The 19,037-nt window shown below is 50.7% G+C and overlaps 1 protein-coding gene across 1 annotated transcript in view; it reads right to left on the bottom strand.

Moving 5' to 3' along the window:
* The window catches only part of BIN3 (bridging integrator 3), a 38,772-nt gene that overhangs the window by 8,913 nt on the left and 10,822 nt on the right, over positions 1–19,037 (bottom strand). The window contains exons 6-9 of the mRNA XM_085320273.1: positions 17,302–17,342; positions 16,672–16,733; positions 12,503–12,639; positions 11,860–11,900 (exon numbers count right to left, since the gene is read on the bottom strand). Of these exons, the coding sequence (XP_085176399.1) occupies positions 11,860–11,900; positions 12,503–12,639; positions 16,672–16,733; positions 17,302–17,342 (281 nt within the window). The remainder of the gene's footprint in view (positions 1–11,859; positions 11,901–12,502; positions 12,640–16,671; positions 16,734–17,301; positions 17,343–19,037) is intronic.

The following is a 19,037-nucleotide window of genomic DNA, read 5'->3' as shown; positions in this document are numbered from 1 at the left end:
GACCCCGCTCTGCCTTCGGCGCGGCGAGCGCGGCCCTTCCCCGAGCCTCGCCGCTCGCCCGGCCCCGCTTCCCTCGCGGAGACGCTCGAGGCGGCTCAGGGCAGGGCCAGAACTCAGAACACCATCAGCAAAAACACGCAGGGATTTCAAACGAAAGCTGCTCCAAGCACAAACGCTTTCATTGCGCTCTTCCAGGGCGCTGGAAGAAGGGATTAAGGGATACTTGTAAGATGCCTCAAATCCTAGCCAAGGTACAGTGTTTGAAAGGAAAGCTAGAAGCACATGTGTGGATTTTGTTAAGGTCAATTCATGCGTTTAAGGGTGTGTTTTTAAATTAAAAAAAAAAAAAGGAACTTAACATCTAGGCAAAGTCTGGTAAAAATACTTTGAAGATCCCAAACTGCTTTTGAGCTCTCCTGCCAACCCTTATGGTTTTACAATTAGCTCTTTATTTTTAACAGTTTTCCCTTTCTCTTCCAGCTGCTATCTTAAAGATTCACATACGAACATGGAAAGTTGCCTTATCTGGACGGAGGAGGAAGCTGCCCTGGAAAACAACGCTGTTAACTCGACTGAGTAAGCAAACTGGGGAGGGAGAAAAGAGCACTTTCCCGGCATCTCCTTGTCTATTTATAGTCGTCTAAAGTGGTGTTTTACTAATACCTCGTTCCAAAGGGAAATGCGCAGGCACAGGAGCTGTCGCTGACCGGTGGCCCTCTGCACGCTCCCCTGCGCTCGGCTCCAGGGCCACGCAAGCGAGCGCGTTGGCGCGTAGCGCTCATGAAGCGCAAGCGCCTTGCTCTGAACTCAGCTGGTTTCACTGCCTCCTCCTCAGGAGATGTGAAATGCAAGGAAACAGCATCACTGTCAGGAAGGAAACCGGACAGCAAGTGTTTTCCTGGACTGAAAGGCCACCAGCGCGCTCAGTCGGAGCCGGTATTTCTGCACTGCCGCGCCGTCTCCCTCCTTACCGCTGAGTCCCAGTTTGCACAGTGAGCTCCAGCTCCAGCTCCGTAATCCCTCCCGGCCGCTACTGCCCTGCCTGGCCCTAGCTCAGCCCGTYAGCGCCCGACCGCGTGCAGCCCGACACTGCCGGCCCCAGCTCGGCTCCTTCCCCGCTCGCAGGAGCCCCGGGCATCTCCTCTCCGCCGCCGGGCAGGCRAGGGCTGCTGGTCGGAGCAGAGATCCGGGAGCGTTTCCCCGCCGGGTCGGGCTGCTCTGCCCCGGCACCTGGGCGCAGAGCCGTGGTGCTCTCCACCGTGAGCCAAAGTGTCCCAAATCCCGCTCACCCAGTGAGAAATGAAAAAGGAAAAAAAACCAAACAAACAAACAAAAAAAAAAAACCAAAAAAAAAAAGACCCTGCACATGTGATGACGGGGCTTCGCACTTCCCCGGAGCTTTGCAAAGCCATCCGCAGGTGACGAGGTCTACCTAAATATTTACTGCAATAACTGCCAGCCCCGCTTCCCCACTCCGGCAGTCTCTGCTCTGCGTAAGCTCCAGCCCAAGTCGTGCGTACCGTAGGTCTGGCAAACAGCAGAGCTGAAGAAGAGCTCTGTACCCCAAACAGAAGGATTAACAGCAGCCAACAATTATCCAGGCTTATGGGGAGATTCTTCTTATTAAAATGTGTTACAAATTGAGGAAACATGAACATCTGACTGCGAAGACAAGAGAGAATATTTCTGAATGTGGCAGCAGAGACAGCCAGCGAGCCCAGGAGAGCGAGGAAGAGCCGGCAACTGGGTGCRTCAGTCCCGTCTACAGAACTCAAACGCAACGCGTGGTGAAAATCATCCCGCTGGGGACTGCCCCGGTTCCTGCATCTCGCCRGCTGCAAGGCAATGGCTTCATATGGAACAGGTCACTCTACCTCCAGGCTCAGGTATTTGATCTCCATAAACCATAGGGTCATTTCAAAAGGCCAAAACCAGGAGCCTTTCATGAAAACGTGTCTAAACAGCCTTGCAAYAATTTTTATTTCTCAGAGGCAAGCACAGGCAAACAGGTTTCCGATCTCCTTGAAGTGAATCCAGACCGAGGMGCACATCAGCAACCAGCAAAACACAAATCCCACCCTGTGACTGTAATTTGCTTCAGCTGTAATCAAATGCATGCTTAACACAGGGACATTTTGATTCAAACAAAACCATGGGCATTTGCAGCACTGCGCAGCAAGGCCAGTGCGTATTAATACCTCATTTTCCTACGCTGTGCTCACGCCGAGGGGTGCTAATGTGGCGTACCGTCGGGCGTGCAGACGAAGCCTTCATCCCAAAGCCCTAACAGTTCACAGAGGGCAAGCGCCAGAGGGTGGGGGAAGGGGAAATGTTAATGTTTAATCATGCTCGTTTGGATGGCGAAATAGGGAGGTGCTCCTGCAATCCTGATYGCGGAGGATAACCTGGGCCGCACGGACAGCGAGTCTTCCACGCGTTGCGACGTGCTCTCTTGRTAATATCCTCGCTCTCACCAAGGCCCTTGCAAAGCACCGTCACTGCAGAGCTGCTATTCTACTGCTCACAAATACCCATGATATCACCACCAACTCCCTGTTCCGTGAGGACAACAAGTGACCAGGGCAACAGTCTCCAGAGACCACCCAAAAGGACAGATCTCTGTCCCGGAGCTGCAAACACCATGAACAACTGTGTCTTCTATGTCTGACCCTTTGGCTCCACCAACCCTTTCTCTCATTATGGGGATGCAGCTGGGGCCACAGCGCTAAGAGCTTAATATTGCCCGGCRCAACCTGAAAAAGTCATCAGGGAGCACACTTTCCGCGCGTCACCCTGCCCTCCAGCTGGCCGCGCGCGTATCAGATGCTGCTACCCTGACATTGCTTTTTATGGTAACTTTCTCACACACGCTTGCCATTATATTTAAATGCCGCGGCAGCTAGCAGTGACTCCCACTGGTCCTGGCTGCGCAGGACGCCCGAGAACAGGTTCACCATCTTACGGGCTACGGGGCTACGTCCTCCCTCTATGTACGTCCAAAAATACGSCAGGAAAGGGCTGGGGAACTAGCAGCACGGATAGGCAGGAAGAGGCTGCCCAGCAGAAGGGAGCGGGGTACACGAGCCTGGAGGGCTGCGCGGTATAAAAGGACACACATTCCTTGCCATCAGCACAAACTTAATCTCACCAGCTTGCACTTGCAACTTCGGCACAAATCTCCCAGGAATATTAAAGAGTTAGGGACAAAAATGAGTAATACAATCAGTCCAGCAGCCCCTCGCTTTAATTGCCTACTACACTCCTGATGGGGGGAGGCTTGGTAGCAGGGCACCGACGCTCTCATCTCTGGTGGCCTCTGCAAAACGAGCTGAGCAGAGCCCCAACGACAGCGACGCGCTGACCACGCTCCTGCGCTAGGAAACGTTGGAGGAGAGGGCAGAACAGGCTGCGCCTGGGGGGGAACCTTCCCTTTGCCGGTTTGCAGGGAGGCACCCACCAACCGCCGAGCAGGGGCTACGATCTCCACGGCTGTTGAGCTACGTCTTGGCCTGGACGTGGCTGTCGTTGCCTTGAGACCCTCAGCACACTGAAGCGCCCGTCCTGGCCTGGGCTAGCGGAGCGCTGGCATGGTATAGATACCACTGTTGCTCTCGGTAATATCCACCTCTCGATTTTTCATCCACAAACTACCTCACAGCCTTGGATCTGGAAAGTGCATAGCAGGAAGATGCCTTGAAAAATGCAAGCATTATGTCAGTACGACACGCGAGCTTTTAAACAGCGTTTTTCTGATGATAGCCCATCTTTGGAGCACTTTCTCTAGCACAGTCTGTATTACCTGGTACTTCCACAACGCTCGTGCATTAACAGAGCCTCCGAGAACACCGGAGAATTAGCACGTAGCCATTTACATCTTACAGACTCGCTACCGCAGGGGGTGGAAAGAAAGAACCCTTTAGCTCAGAAATGCAGCAAGGGAGACTGCAGAAGAGGCTCGGCGACATAGTTTCCATTTACTTTGAAGTCAAATCTGGTTTTAAAACAAAAAGGCTTCATCTTTTTTCCCTTTCTGTTCTTAGTCAGAACTCGGTRCGATTTCGCAGCCCGTAATGGAAGGACACTGTACTCCAGCAGCGCTTAAAAAAAAAAAGAAAAAACCTCCAGCGCTGGATCTCGAGAGGCTGCTTCTGTGTAGGCACAGCAACTACCGTCTCCCAAGGACTTTTAATGCATAGATTATACGCTGCATTTCAGCGCGAGGGGGGCGGTTCAGCTCCACAAGCTGCCACGCTAACACAGCGYGCCACGCCGGCTCCCCGAGCCCGGAGCGCCCGCACCGGCAGCGCGGGGCTCCGACGGCCAGCGCCGCGGCCGCCGCGGCCAAGGCTGCGAGCCTCCGGCTGCTGAGCAGCAAGGGTGAAACCCACTCGGAGAAAGACCTGAGYTTTTGCCTACAGTGCGTGAGCAGCCGCCACCGAACACGTGAGCGGAACGGGGATTTCTGGAATTCACGTGCAAACACGGCGTGGCGGCGAGGACTGTCTCAGCGAGGTGCTCCTTCGCAGCTGGCACGAGCAGGAGAAGCCTGGGCCATCCTCGGCTTCTCCAGGCACCGCCAGCTGCAGAAATAGCTCTTTCTGTGCTGAAGATCCTCGCAGGAGGTTAGTGAGTCACCTGGTTTAATTTTCATGCAGGAATAGAGCAGCTCAAGCAGGGAAGCGTGTTCCTTCATGGGACTGATCTGGATTGAGCCGAGGGTACGTTTCCGCCTCTGGCTCTTGAAGGAATTACTCTGTGTGAATTCCTTATTAACTGAGGAGCTCTGAAAATTCCCCTCAAGTTCAGAGAGAGGTAGGTTTCTTTCCCATTTAGAAATGGAAAGAAACCTTTCGCAGGAGGGAGCTGCATACAGAAACACGATCTCAAACCAAGTGCCACGGGTGGTAAACACAAGTGAAGGGTGATAGGAAGATACGGCTCCTGCAACTGCCAAGTTATTCTAATGACTTAATAACTCGCCGCATTTCACATGTCACACAAGCGTCTTCACAAGTATCTCATGCATGTTATTTACAAATGCTCCTAGTGGAAAGTCTGGCACCAAGGCTGTCTGCAGAGCCTCCAAAAGCTTCTTCCATCTACAAACACACCGTGGGCTCCTGAGCTCTGCCTGCAGCCCTGCAATAACAACTCTCTATCCGCTGCCTAGGAGGGTCTCAAATGTTTTTGTAAGTGTTCAGCTAACATTGCAAATCCTCTCTGGCAGCAGGGTTACACCGAGGCTGGGAGGTCTCTGGGACAACGACACCATGGGTGCTACGGGTGGTGACCCCAGGGGAGAACATCGCTATGTTGCCTCCAAACACTAAGTAGCAGCAGCTCTGGAAATGAAGTCTAAACAACTAATGCCAGAAGCAAAGGCTGCACTTTAACGAGACAAGGGAGGCTTAGCAAAAGTGGTCRAGGGAGAAGAGCAGCACAGGACAGAGGGAAGCCCCACGAGGGAACAACGTCGTCGTTTCACACAACTACTCCCGTGGCACATGAAGCAGGAATAGTGATTCCTGCGTTTAAAAAGTGCTTTGAGAAACACAGATGAAAAGTCCTTTAATAGATCTTGGTCTTACTTTTTTTTTTTTTATGATCAGTGGTACAAAGTCTAGTTGGAGGCCTGTAGCTAGTCATGTCCCTCAGGGCTCAGYACTGGGTCCCATCCTGTTCAACTTCATCAGTGACCTGGATGAGGGGACAGAGTGCCTCCTCAGCAATTTCGCTGACGATATCAAGCTGGGAGGAGTGGCCRATACACCTGAGGGCTGTGCTGCCATGCAGAGAGACYTGGACAGGCTGGAGAGCTGGGTGGAGAGGAACCTCCTGAGGTTCAACAAGGGCAAGTGCAGAGTCCTGCACCTAGGGRGAAATAACCCCAGGCACCAGTACAAGCTGGGGGCTGAYRTKCYRGAGAGCAGCTCTGCAGAGAAGGACCTGGGMGTGCTGGTGGACGACAGGTTGACCATGAGCCAGCAATGTGCCCTCGGGGCCAAGAAAGCCAATGGTCTCCTGGGMTGCATTAGGAAGASTGTTGCCAGCAGGTCRAGGGAGGTGATCCTGCCCCTCTACTCAGCYCTGGKGAGGCCTCATCTCGAGTACTGTGTCCAGTTCTGGGCTCCCCAGTATGAGAGAGACATGCAGCTACTGGAGAGACTGCAGTGGAGGGCTACTGAGATGATGAGCATCTCTCCTATGAGGAAAGGCTGCAAGAGCTGGGACTGTTCAGCCTGGAGAAGAGAAGACTGAGGGGACATCTTATCACTGTGTGCAAGTACCCGAAGGGAGGGTGTAAAGAAGACAGGGCCGCATTTTTCTCAGTGGTGGCCAGCAATAGGACAAGAGCCAATGGACACAGACTGAAACACAGGAAGATCCCTCTGAACATTGGGAAAAGCTTCTTTAGCGTGAGAGTGACAGAGCAGTGGAACAGATTGCCCAGAGAGCTTGTGGAGTCTCCTTMCTTGGAGACATTCAACTGYCATCTGCACAGGGTCCGGGGCAACGTGCTCTAGGTGATGCTGCCTGAGCAGGGGGTTGGACCAGCTGATCTCCAGAGGTTCCCTCCAGCCTCAACCGCTCTGCGACTCGGTATTTATTGACAAACCCCACGCCATCCTGCTCCGTATACTCCAGCCGGAACGCGCTTTTGTACAGGAAGAGCGGTTCTGGCTGCCGGGAACACTCACAAATCCCAAGAATCTCATCGTGCTACTTGATGCTTTCTTCTGGACACGAAGCCAAGAAAATCGAAACCGACTCAAAGGAAACGTGGTGGGTAAAAACCAGSAGCCGGAGCGAAGGGGAACCTGCAGCGCAGGGCATTAGCGCCACGGCCACGAAAGCGGCTTGCAGAATAAGCTGCCGTTGTTCCCTGTCACTTTTTAGGCAACACTGCTGAGCGGGGATTATAGCACAGGCAGCTTAAAAGGAGCAGGTGAGGGGAGATACGCAGGGATAACTAAAAGAAAATACAAATTACTGTCCCCGCTGGGGGGAGAGAGGGGAAACGTACCGATGAGCACCTCTTAAGATGACATTTTAGCCTCAGAAAAAAAAATAAAATCACCCTCCCCTTGACTTTAGAAGAATCTCTGAATTATAAATCATGTTGCCACATCGTTTCCACCGTAGCCTCCCTTCAGCTTCCCATAATTAAAGGACAGGGATTGAGAGACACTGCCATGGAAGATAAAAGCGCCATCAGGATTCCCATCGCTGCCGGATTCATTAGCTAGTCGAGTAACAGACTTGTCAGCTGGGTTGAAAATTGGAAACTCCTCCATCCCYGGCGTGACACGGAGCCTGCCCGAGCCGCGGCAGTGCCGGGGCTGCGCGGGAAGCGGCGGCAGGCGACGCGTCCCGGGGCTGGGGATGCCCGGAAGAGCTGCAGAGCGGTCGCATCCCGCCGGCTCCTCTCTCCCGCTGCCCTTGCGGCCGCGCTCGGACCGCAGCGGAAAGGTGAGGGGCTCTTCTAGGGGGCTTCTTGCTGAGGATCCCCCTGTGCTGCTCTCCCCCAGATTGACCCTCTCTGGGAGCGTTACCAAGGCCAGAGCTATAGGTGCAGGATAACAAATGAAAAAGCTTTTTTTCTCCTTTTTCAACAAATCTCTCAAGCACTTTTCCAGCATTGCGCTGCTCTTCGGCGACCCTCTCCCACCGGAAGCCCGAGGGTCTCCGCCGTGCCCCCAGCCCCGGCGCAGGGGCAGGCCCAGGCGCGGCTGGACGCCCCTCTCCAGCCTTGGAGGAGCACAGAGGCGGTGGAGACGAAGCACCCAGGTACGCAGCATCGCCCCGAGCAGCAGCGCTCGGACCGGCGGCATCCAGGCGTGCTCCTCGGGACAAGGCATCGGAAAATGAAAGCAAATGGGGAAGGGTCTACGGCAGGGTAGGGAGAAAGGAGCTTCTGAGCACGGAGAGCAACAGAAAGAGAAGGAGGACGAGACGAGGAGGCAGCTCGGGCAGGCACACGGGTGGCTCAGAGCTTGGCCAAGGCATCTGGGCTATGCTGGAGGATGCCTGCCATTCCCCAGCCCGTGCCCACACGTCCGTCGCGGGCCCGTCCACCCACCAGGAAGGGGAAACTAAAACCAGCCCTTCCGATAGAGCAAAAAGCAGCAGAAAAAGAGGACGGTGCAAAAAGGAGCGRGCTGGGGATTAGGCTAAGAGCGCTGGGAGCAGGGAGGGGGCCAGGCAGCCATGTGGCTAGCTTTGTGCATGAAATCCTCATTAGAGGCCCGTAAGGACATGAAAGCGGCTTTTCCTGCTTCCGGTCCCCAGACCCCCGGGGAGCCTCACGGCCTTACGGTGATCTGCTTTTGCTGTCAGCGGAGGAAGTGCAAACTGAGGATTCCTGTTAGCGATACGGTTATGGAGGGGGGGGGGGATAAAAGAGGATCCGAGCGGCGCGTGCGCGCCCGGACGGGGACGGCGCGGGCCAGGCAGGCGGCTCGAGGTGCTGGCTCTTCATCCTGGACGGCAACGCAGGCGCCTGCTAAGCGGGGGGGGGAGGTTCAGAGAGCGACGGGTTGCGAGAGCAAGATCCTACAGGGACGAAAATCGGCTCCGAACGTGAAAGGCATTAAAGCCAATGAATCTCCAAACCACCTGGCTCATTTAAACTGCTTCCTTCCTTAAATACTGACACGCAATGTAACACTAAGATGACAGTACGCAGCCTGTCACCAGTCCCAGGTCCAGCCAATACACCTCGCTCCTCGCCCGAGCCAGAATGAAGAACGGAAACTAGACAGTGAAGTAAAAAGCAGCTGTTTTAATTCCCCTTTGCCTCAAGTGCACTACTCGGGTGTGAATTTATGCAGGCATCTCCCCCAGGGGAGAGCAGACCCCTCCTGACCTTCCCCAGCCACCCCATCTCCTTGCCCAACCCACACACTCAAATATGTAATATTCTCACTACAGCTTCGCTCATTCACCAAAATTAAATGARTAATTCCCAGCCAAGGGCTTGTTGGGGCTCAAAAAGCAAACGTCTGAATAACCCTAAGTCCCCAGAAGCAGAGAGATTTAGACAACACGAGCCTCCACCCCCCTTTAAATCCACTACTGCTTTCCTTTGTATGGCTTCTTCTAACAAATTCTCCAATATTCCTCTGAAATCTACTATCCCTGGACAACTGAATGTTTTACTGCACATGTGCCTCTGATTACAATATATTACCACTAATGATAATTGCCTGGATTATACTTATCTCTGTCTTTGGCTAATAAACTATAAAAAGACCACCAGTGAAGATGTAATAAAGTGCAGCTGTTGAAGCAAAGCCTGTTTCTAGGTCAAAGCAAGTTTGGGAGAGGCTGGGGAGAACTGTCTCTGAGAGGGGAAGCAATACCTAACTGGAAATAAGAAGAGATCCTCAAGGCAGCTTTCATTAATCTGAAACTTTTATCCTAGAAACATTACTGGGGTTTATCTGCCAGCAGGACAAGGGGAGGTGCAAGCTTTGCATTTCTCTCCTGCATCTCATTAGCCTCAAAATGGACCCTTGGGCTCCGCAGAAATGTTCCTGGCTGTACGACGCATCCGTGCACGTACCTATGCTCATGGAGTGTCAGCGAGAGGGAAGGAAAGGAACATTTTCTGTTCAGCACTGAGATGCAGCCTCTTCAAGCATGAAGCATAAGCTGTTTAAGAGCACACAGCAACGGTCTGCAGGTGCCAAAGGGCAGGAAGGGAAAAAATACCATGATTCAAGTCCAATGGAAATTTAGGAAGTTAGAGAGAATTGCCAAGACTGGAAAGTAGCCAGGACACTGAAGTAAACACTCTTACGTTTCACTGAAGAAACTTGACTGATAAATGGAGAGTTGAGTGTTACACCTTGCAAGACGAAACCTCTCAGCGAAAGAGCACTCCCAAGCGTCGGGCTTGGGCCAAAGGGAACGTCGCCAACCCACTCCCATTTCCTGCAGGACTCCAGGAGCTCCCCACAGCTCCTCGCAGCAGGAATAACGTGAGCTGATCTTGCACCGCGGCTTCCAAACCCAAAGTGACAGCGCAGAGGTCTCTCCCCTCCTGTATCATTTGTGCTGTTGCAACACAYACAATACATCCCTGAGCTAAATACCACACAAAGTAGATGGTGATGCAGAAACAACATGATTATCTCGAATCAGAGACCCAACACACTGACCAGGGTTTAATATGGCAAGGTTTGCAGGGAGAGGTATTATCTTTCATTGTACCAACTAACACAAATTGAGGGAAAAAAACATGAAGATTTCAGATACACAAGCATTTCTTTCAGCTTTAACAGAATGCTGGAAGAAAAAGTTAATGTATCTTTCATGAGAACAATCTAGATAATAAGCAATCCAATTCCAGAGCACAAGCTGGGGATTTTTTTTCTCCTYCTTCTTCTTCTTTTTTTTTTTTAATAACCAAGAATTTCTTGTCATTGATAGTCGACCAAAGTAAAACTTGAGTCACCCAACATCCTCTGGATAGAAACACAGTGTAACCTCATGTACTAAGCAGTGTATGAGATTTTACTTTCAGATTTGGGCAGAAACAACAACTTAAAAAAAACCCACCCTATGTCAAACCTAAGCTAAAATTGTTATTCAGCAATTTGCAACACTTACTGTCATATTAAAGTCATTTTATTTTATTTTCGCTCTCTTGCTCTGTTCTTATAACAAAATAGCAAATCTCAGGATTTCAGAAGACATTTGGTATAGCAACTGAAACACTCCTTAAATGTTTAGGGGGTACAGCCTGTGACACTCGTAACGGCTGCTAACGCCAGTGGAAATTGTGCAGGCAGCGGTGAATTGCACTGGATGAGACCGAGGTGACAAAATTGCCGCGGTGCCGAGGCATGACTGAGCTCTGACGCACCGCAAGGCACAAGTTAACTTCGAACGCTGGGAAGGAACGGGAGAAAATATGGAAATTGGCTACCAGAACAGTATTGTCAACAACTTCAGCGCTTGCTCCCTGCTAAGGGAGTACCGCTGCCAAGCCACGCGGCCTGGGGACGGGCACGACACAGCTGCAGCCCCTTCCTCCCCGGAAAAGGGTCCCGGCGGGACGCTGCAAGTGGCTTCCCTGCACACGGTCCCACGTGAGCCCTCTGCCACGCAGAGCTCGGCGAGATGCTCTTCCAGGGTCTTAAGCCACTGCGTCCCTCCATCAGCGTTAGCAGCCTGGGATACGGCAGGGCAGGTGTTTCCTGCTCATCGCCTAGCKACAACGGCACTATAAGGTCTGTTTCCTTCCTGTACGAGCGTGGTATTTGTAAACATGGAATTCTTTACCTAAAAGCAATAAAAATATTTCTGTACTTTCTCTTTTTTATTTAGTAAACTTCCAAAGGAAACAAACTTCTGTCATACAAGCACACACCACCAGGAGCYCTGAGGGTGCAGCACTGTATTGGATTGCACTGTTCTTTCTTAAAGACCAAGGGCTGAACGTGCCCAGAGTGGAACCAACTAATGATTTTCCTTCTTCAGCTGCAGCAAAATGCTGGAAGCTACCAAATGCATAAATGGAGAGAAGTTGGATGTTTTGATGCATGCAGTATTACTCATCTCAGGTGTTCTCTGAGGCACAGGTAAATACATTTGGCAGATGAAGACCCTGGAGGTCTTTGCCCTTGCCACAGATTAACCATGTGGACCTAGCTAAACCATACCACCTCTCCATGCCTCAGTTCTGCTGTAAAACAAGGAGAATATCGTTTTGTTATAGGGATGTGAATGATTACCTCTTTATGAAGGACTGATTTCTAAACCTGACAACATCACTTTCAATGATACACGTCCCTAAAGAACACGGTTATGACAAACACTTGATATGGCTCAAACGACAATGTTGGTACTTACTTTTTCAAAGGCTCTATGACTGTCTTTTGGATCTGATTCACCTGTTGAAAGCAAAATGGATGATTATATCCAGGCTTATTGAAAAAAGCCTCTTTGAGCAATGTTACATGTTTGCACAATGCCCGCTGCAGGACATGGATTTCTGAGCACTACCACAACGCCCTTTAACCAAAAAAACCTCCTGCCACGCGCTTGGGACAGGCTGAAATCCCCAGCAGGACCAACAGCACGAGAGCGCAGAAGGGACCTCCTGCCCCACAGCTGGCAGGCCGGGCCACTTTGCTCCAGCTGCTTGGCACGGCACGATGCGCTGGCGAAAGGAGAGCCCAGGACTCTGCCATTCCTTGGCTGGCCATGAAGGCACAGGTTGTGCAGCAAACACGGGCAGAAGCGAGAGGAGAGAATAAACCTCTAGGTATTCTGCAGACACCTGAACATCGGAGCAAGCCCAGCCCCATCTGCTCACAGGAGGGACCTCTGCCCTTGCCAGCAGAAGGGTTGCGAAAAGGTCATGGAGAAACGAATGTGGAAAGCATCTTGATCACGACAAAAAGGGAAGGCGGATCTATCTGAAGGGGGAGAGAGAACCAACAGCACCGCAGCACATTCTGGTCTCCCCTGCCTCAGCCCAGCCCATATTCACCTTCTCCTGGTTGAAAGAGTCCATCCTCTTCATCGCTGTGTCAAAGGCTGTGACCATCTCCAGGAAGACGGGATCCTGTTCACAAAGTGGGTTAGACAGCAGGTCCGAAGCGATTTTGACAGCTGACTTTGACATGGCTGCGTGCAACGGGATCAGAAAGCATGTAAAGGAAAGCAGAGAGGGTCACGTCTCAGCTACGGCCATGCAGGACAGTCGTGCAACAGCTCGCTCTCGGGGAAGCTCCGCGGGCGCCCTGCATCTGCAAAGGGGCATCGTGGACAACACCAGGAACGTCAGCCGCTCAGGAGAGTTCGGCATAACTTTCCAGGAAGACGTTCGCTGGTGGTGGAGAGAAAACAACGGAAGAACCACCAATTCATTCATGTAAACACCCAGGGAACTTTTTTCTACATAAATTAGATCTGGTTTACTTAGATGTAAGGCCTGTGATGTTGCCAGAAATAATACCAGGCTAACAAAAGCACTGTTTTCTTTTTTTWAAAAAAAAAAGGAAAAAAGTGTTTTTTTTAATACATCTTTTCTCGATAGACTATTAAGTGTCACTCTCAGTCTCACTACAGCTCTTCCACAATGAGGAAAATCACAGTCCATTAAGTCTTTCAAACAGCTTTACAAAAATATATATTTGAAGAGATTTAGTGCTGGTGGARAAGGACCAGACTGACAGGCCTGGAACATGAGGCTTCTTTTTTACGCTCAAAACAGGCGCTCCACGAGCACTCAGACGCGAGCGAGCTAAGCGCTTTCCCTCAACGAACCTAAAAGTTTTCTGCCCATGGAAACCACCTCCATAAGCAAGAGGCARGTACAACGCCAAGGTCTCTGCAGGCCCAGAGGCTGCCACCAAGAAACCCAGAAACCCCGACTCGCAGCCCGCTGGGCTGCAGTTCCCGTCTTGCCGAACGTTTCTGCTTGCTTCCCATCAGACACACCTCTCTTCCTACCCACACACTTGCTCTTCAAAAGGAAAATTAAATCCCTGTAACTGGACCGCTACGAGAGAACAACAAAATAACTATGGTATAGAATAGAAAAATGAATWTAAAAGAAAGCAAGTATCAATATATAAGGGAACAAAAAAGAGCAAAACGCACTGGTGCTAAAAAAAAAATGTTCTTTTTCGTCAGCACTGTTGCTGGAAGTTATTCCAGCTTAAGATCTGAAAGCCAGATGCTTGAGCTGTGCTACAGATGAGCTTTGGAAAGACTCCTACTGTACTAACTCAGATATTAAAAGATAAAGTCATCTGAATAATAGGGCTTAAGATCATAAATCAAGGGGTTAAACATTCTGATTTAAAGGTTACACACAATTATACGGAGAGCTCAGAAGCTAAATAGCCGGGAAGCTCAATGCAGAACGAGACGCTCACCACAGAATAACAAAGCTACCGTATCCCTCTATTATCCAAACATTAAGGGTTTGGACATTTAAACCTTTAAACAGATGGGATATAATCCATATGTGTGACCACATCTGAGGAAGGATTTGTGCCAAAACGGGACAGAGTTAAGAATGGCAGAACTCCTTCAGCTGGAAGAAGAATTAGTTTCCCTTCACGAGAGGACCGGAGCCGTGCGGAAGGGGGGAGATGCTGGCAGCAGGACGGGGCTACATCGGAGGCTGGGAAACAAGATTCCCCAGCCCCGCTCCGTGACTCGGCACGAGGCGTCTCCCCTGCCTCGCTGGCCTCACCTGTACAGCTGCGAAAGAGCAACCCGGCGCGAGGCAGCCTGGCCGATGCCGGCACGTGCACCGGAGCGCCGGGATCCCGCCTTACCGGAGGGTGTCCTCCACTCGCAGCGACGGCTGCGGTCTCGAAACGCCTCGCCGAGCCGCGAGGAGAGAGGAAAGGAGAGGAGAGCATCGCCTGCCTCTCGGGGCAGGCTCGAGGAGCATCAGCTCAGCACTCCGCAGGCAAAGCGCGCGCGACGGGATTCCAGCAAAAGCAAGCAACTTTACAGAATCACTGCTCATTTGAACCAAGACAGAAGTAGTGGAGAATAGTCACGCACGTTCCAGATAGCAAAGCTCAACGCACTGACCCAGCAGGGCGCTTGCATTTCATTTTGAAAGGAGAGGTCTTGTCTCAAATTAAAGAACATCTTCCTGCTCTTTAGTATCATTTTTTTGTTTGGAGAGAGGGTGGGGAAGGGGGTTAGAGATCTCCAGCCACAGTACAGAGAGTGCTGCTAAATAACCCATACCCTTTTCCCAGCCATGCTGCTGCAGCTGGCAGGGCAGCAGCTGAGTCTCTCAGGAAAACTTCTGCCCAGAAGGAGGAATCGGTCTTGCTCTGCTGAGTCTRTTTTGGCAGAAGGTGGAGACTCAAGCCACCAGGTCCAATTTGCAGGGAATGTTTGCAGGCAGAGTGAATAATCAACCCCCTCATCGCAGAGGTACAGTGGAAGAAATAAGACACTCAGGGGAACGCAACAAGCTGATGCGCTGCCGCACTCATCAGACATGGGGGCTAAATGTTAGCGAAGCAGCCCCAGCTATCTCCTCTTGGCTACGGGCACTGCCAGGTGAGGAGAGCAGCCCTCAGTGCTTGGTCAGACATACCACCCTTTCCTTCACCCATGCTTCACAGGACCACATTCAAAACCTCCCCTTATATTCATGATTTCATGCCTTTAAATGAGAAATCAGATCTAACTGGATCTGGCCAAGGTTCATTTGTGACTCTGCCATGTAGCAGAACGGAAAAAGAAAGTCCTCCCACAGCTCCTCTGGGACTTGAAATGCTCCATATAAACAACGCCCACTGCAAGGGAGGGGAGGGGAATCCTTAACAAGGAAAAACTTAGCAAGGATCCCTAACAATGACCAGTGTCCCACGAAAGGGCAGTTTTCCCCTTGGAAAGGATTCTTTCTGGCAGCGCTGGTTCCTGGTGCTTTTCCCACTGTCCTCTCCATGTAAGCATACACGAGCACTGTGCTTGGAAGGGTGGGAGAGTGCCTGCAAGAGTGGGGATCTGTGTGCGCGTGTCTGGCAATAGCTGAGCATGCACACACGTACACACGCACAGGTGAGAGCCTGCACCGTGGGGAGCACCCCACCCACCAGCCCTTCCACCGGCAAACAGCCCCGTGGGGCTCCTTCCTGCCCTCTGCGAGCCACACTCCCCCGAGGTGCGTGTTGGACCAGTGCAGCCCACACCTGTTTGCACTGGTGCATCTGCCTTGGCACCGGAGCTGTGGGGGCCACGACGAATAGTGACTGCTCCAAACCACATGCTGAGAAAAGCCATCTGTGTTTAAAACAGTTCCTTGCCGCATGCTTCAGCAGGCTGCCCTGCTTGGTTCAATAATCGGCATCCACTAAATTCCGCTTCTCCCAGCTCCCACCGTTCAGACGATTTCGTCTTCTCCTCTCTTCCAYGTTTGTTTAAACCCAGTGCCATGTGGTGCGGTCACACCGGTTTCCTACTGCAGAGGCTATTAAGTGAGCGGGCAGGGGCTGATGTGCATGGGGACGGGACACCTGCAGGACAGATGTCGCTCCCGGCACACGCGGCAGCCAGCAGCTGYGGCCGTACACGCAGAGATGACTTGTTTATTGCTTCCTACATCGCCCACTGCAACAAGGTCAAGCCAAAGAAGCAGCCATTAAGAGAACTAGTAGGGTTATTCCTGAATGGGAACTGCCATGCCAGCCGTGCGTGGACATGAAATACCCGCACCCAGTGCTGATTTGGCACTCTACAGACCCCCAAACACTCATCCCACCTTCTGGCTTCAGACAGTGCAAATTATCCTCAACCAAAGCACACGAATCCGCATTGCTCAGCCCAACAGCCTCAGCTGGAGACTCCTGCTGCATGTCTAACGGAGAACTGGAACAATCACTCCTATTTTTCAGTTACAGAAACTGAGGCAAAGACAGGTTGGTGACTTGTCCAAGGCCACACAGCAAGTCAGCCCAAGAGATAGGGACTAGGCCTATAACATACTTTCCGTTCCCTTGGTTGAGTTACTGTTCAGCAGCCCTCATGCAGATGGCCTTGTAACTAAGAAAACTGAGTGGGACTGAGAGATCTAGATTTGTTTTCCAGACTTGTCACAGATTACTCATGTGATCTTGAGAAAGTCACTTCATCTCTTTGTGGCCAAGTTCACAGTCTATGTATCCTACAGTCACGTACCCAAGTCTGCATCTGTGCTTTTCTTCATATCCTTCTGAAGTTTTTTGGTCTGATCTTCCAATCTGAAAGATGGAAGAACAAGAAAAACTCTGAATATTGTAAAGAAACAAAACAAAATATATTAGATATGTAACAATTCATGTACGTGCTGTTGTGAGTTTAAAAAGTGCTGCCTATCATTTTCAGGTTTCTTTTCAGATATCTTTCAACCTTTTTGGGTTGGTGACCTGTTATTTAAAGTCACATATTTACTTAAATCCTTTCACTTACTACAAATGATAAACCCAAATGCTTCAGATGATAACAACAAGCACATACGACACAGTACGGTAAAACCAATATGTGTCCTCAGAAGCACTGAACCATTTGGTAACCCACTATATTCTGTGAATTTTGCATTCTTTACTTTACAGTTGCCATAATTTGCAGCCCTCAARCCCGTTGCAAGTACTTTTCAGGACACCTTTGAACAGCTACGAACGAAAGAAACTCTGAACAAGTAGAAATTATAGAGAGCAATGATTTGCTAGGAAGAGCCTAACTGGCCAAAATTTCCTGGGAAGATGGCACAGTGGGTAAAATGGACAGGCGTGATATTAACCTTATCTCACCAGTATGGTTAATACTTACTGCTGGAGCTTTCCATAYTCCCTTTCAAAGTCTCTCTCCACCTGTGGAAAAGAGATTAAAATCAGCTCAAAGACACTGCAGTGGAGCACAGAGYGGCAGCCACCCGACCATACCAGACTCCACACAAGGAATCTGTCCTCAGAAAATGCCTACATGAATCCAGAGAAGTATAATCTAGGGCTGTATTAGGAATTACATTTCAAAAAGAATTCAAAAGTATTGAAGTCCTCCCCCCGCCCCAGACTATCTTAGAGCAAAAGTCACTTCCCCCAGCTGCACCAGCTCGTTCCAAGGATGTGCTCCAGCACACGAGTGGGAAGCTGACAAAGTAAACGGGAAGGCCCCAAAAGCAGGGACCGCAGCTTAACACACACCGACACGGGAGCTCGGTTACTGCAGTGCCTGYTCTGCTCAGCGGGCGCAGGAGATGAGCCTCTTCTCGTCTGCAGGCACGACCACCCCAGAAGCAGCGAGTACCTCCTTCTTCTCTAATTCCATGTTGTAAAGAATCACCTAAGCCCATTTCACAGTGTCTGAAGAAYTGCCCACATACCATCACTTTCTGCACCCGTGACTGACATCAGCTCTGTTTCTTCCGACTTCTGGTACTCCAGCTTTGCTGTCCGTCCCCCGTTGGAGCCTCTGTAACAGCTCAGAGGACGCCACCCACTCCACATACTGCTGCACATGCTGGCACCCACAGGAGAACCTGGACTGCTCCAAACCCAAAGCCTCAACCTGGGTTTGAAGTAGTCCAAGCTTCTCTTGAGAACACATCCCTGAATGTCCAGCAGCACTGCAACACCCCCACCCCTCCAATTACCACTCAAGYCATCACCGAGCCCTCCAATCTCCAAAGTCATACCATATCATTTACTCCAAAGTACACTCCTATAACATACACCACCATATTACTGCAATAACCCCCTCTGGTTACATATTTCAAGTGCAGCACCAGTCCACCTGGACTGCAGCACCTTGAAAAAGGAAGAGAAACCTGTGCTTTCAAAGAGCGCACAAGCTAAAGAGTTCGTCCTTCTCCTGATGTTACATCAATGACTACTTCCTCCTACTTGCTATCTGGCAGCAAGTTTCCAGTGATACAAGATATTTTAAGGAACCTTCCTTCCATGCTGACTGTTTTAACACACACTTAAACATTCATTCCGCACCTCGTCGACCAAATAAGCAAATGGATTTCAATTAACCGGCCAAGAGTAAATACATGCGCTTTTGTTGTCATGGGATCAAAACTGGGTTCATTTGTGTTGTCAAGCTACCATGCTATTAAGGAAATGCTAAAGTGTTATAAGCAGCCAGGACTAGAAGGATCCAAAGGTTTGTTCCAAATCTTCATGCCATCCTCGGCATTTCAATCCCAGGCTCAATGCAACAACATTATGTGAAGCAAGAACACTTAATACTGACATTTGTTTTTCAGTCAAAATTGCTATTAAAAGACTATCGTTTCAAAATGGAGCCCAGTATCTCAGTTTTCTTGAAACTTCCTTTCCTAAATGCCTTTTCGATCTGCCCTTCCAGACACATGTATACTGTGCAGCAACTCTATCGGCCCAATCTAAAGACAGCCAGCGACCTGTGAAGTGAGCGTGCTGAGTTTCAGCCCAATTCCCAGTGGACAGCTGTCCACACCATCAGATCCCACCATCCTAGGGATGCATGCTGGCTCTCTCTGTTGATGAAAAAGCTCCACAGAGCTTGAACACCCTTTCGTG

The sequence above is a fragment of the Rhea americana genome, unplaced genomic scaffold (genome assembly GCF_003343005.1).
Source record: "Rhea americana isolate MKP2758 unplaced genomic scaffold, rheAme1 scaffold_623, whole genome shotgun sequence".
Classification (NCBI taxonomy): domain Eukaryota; kingdom Metazoa; phylum Chordata; class Aves; order Rheiformes; family Rheidae; genus Rhea; species Rhea americana.
The sequence above is the reverse complement of the archived record's forward strand: the minus strand, read 5'-3'. Positions and strand labels throughout refer to the sequence as shown.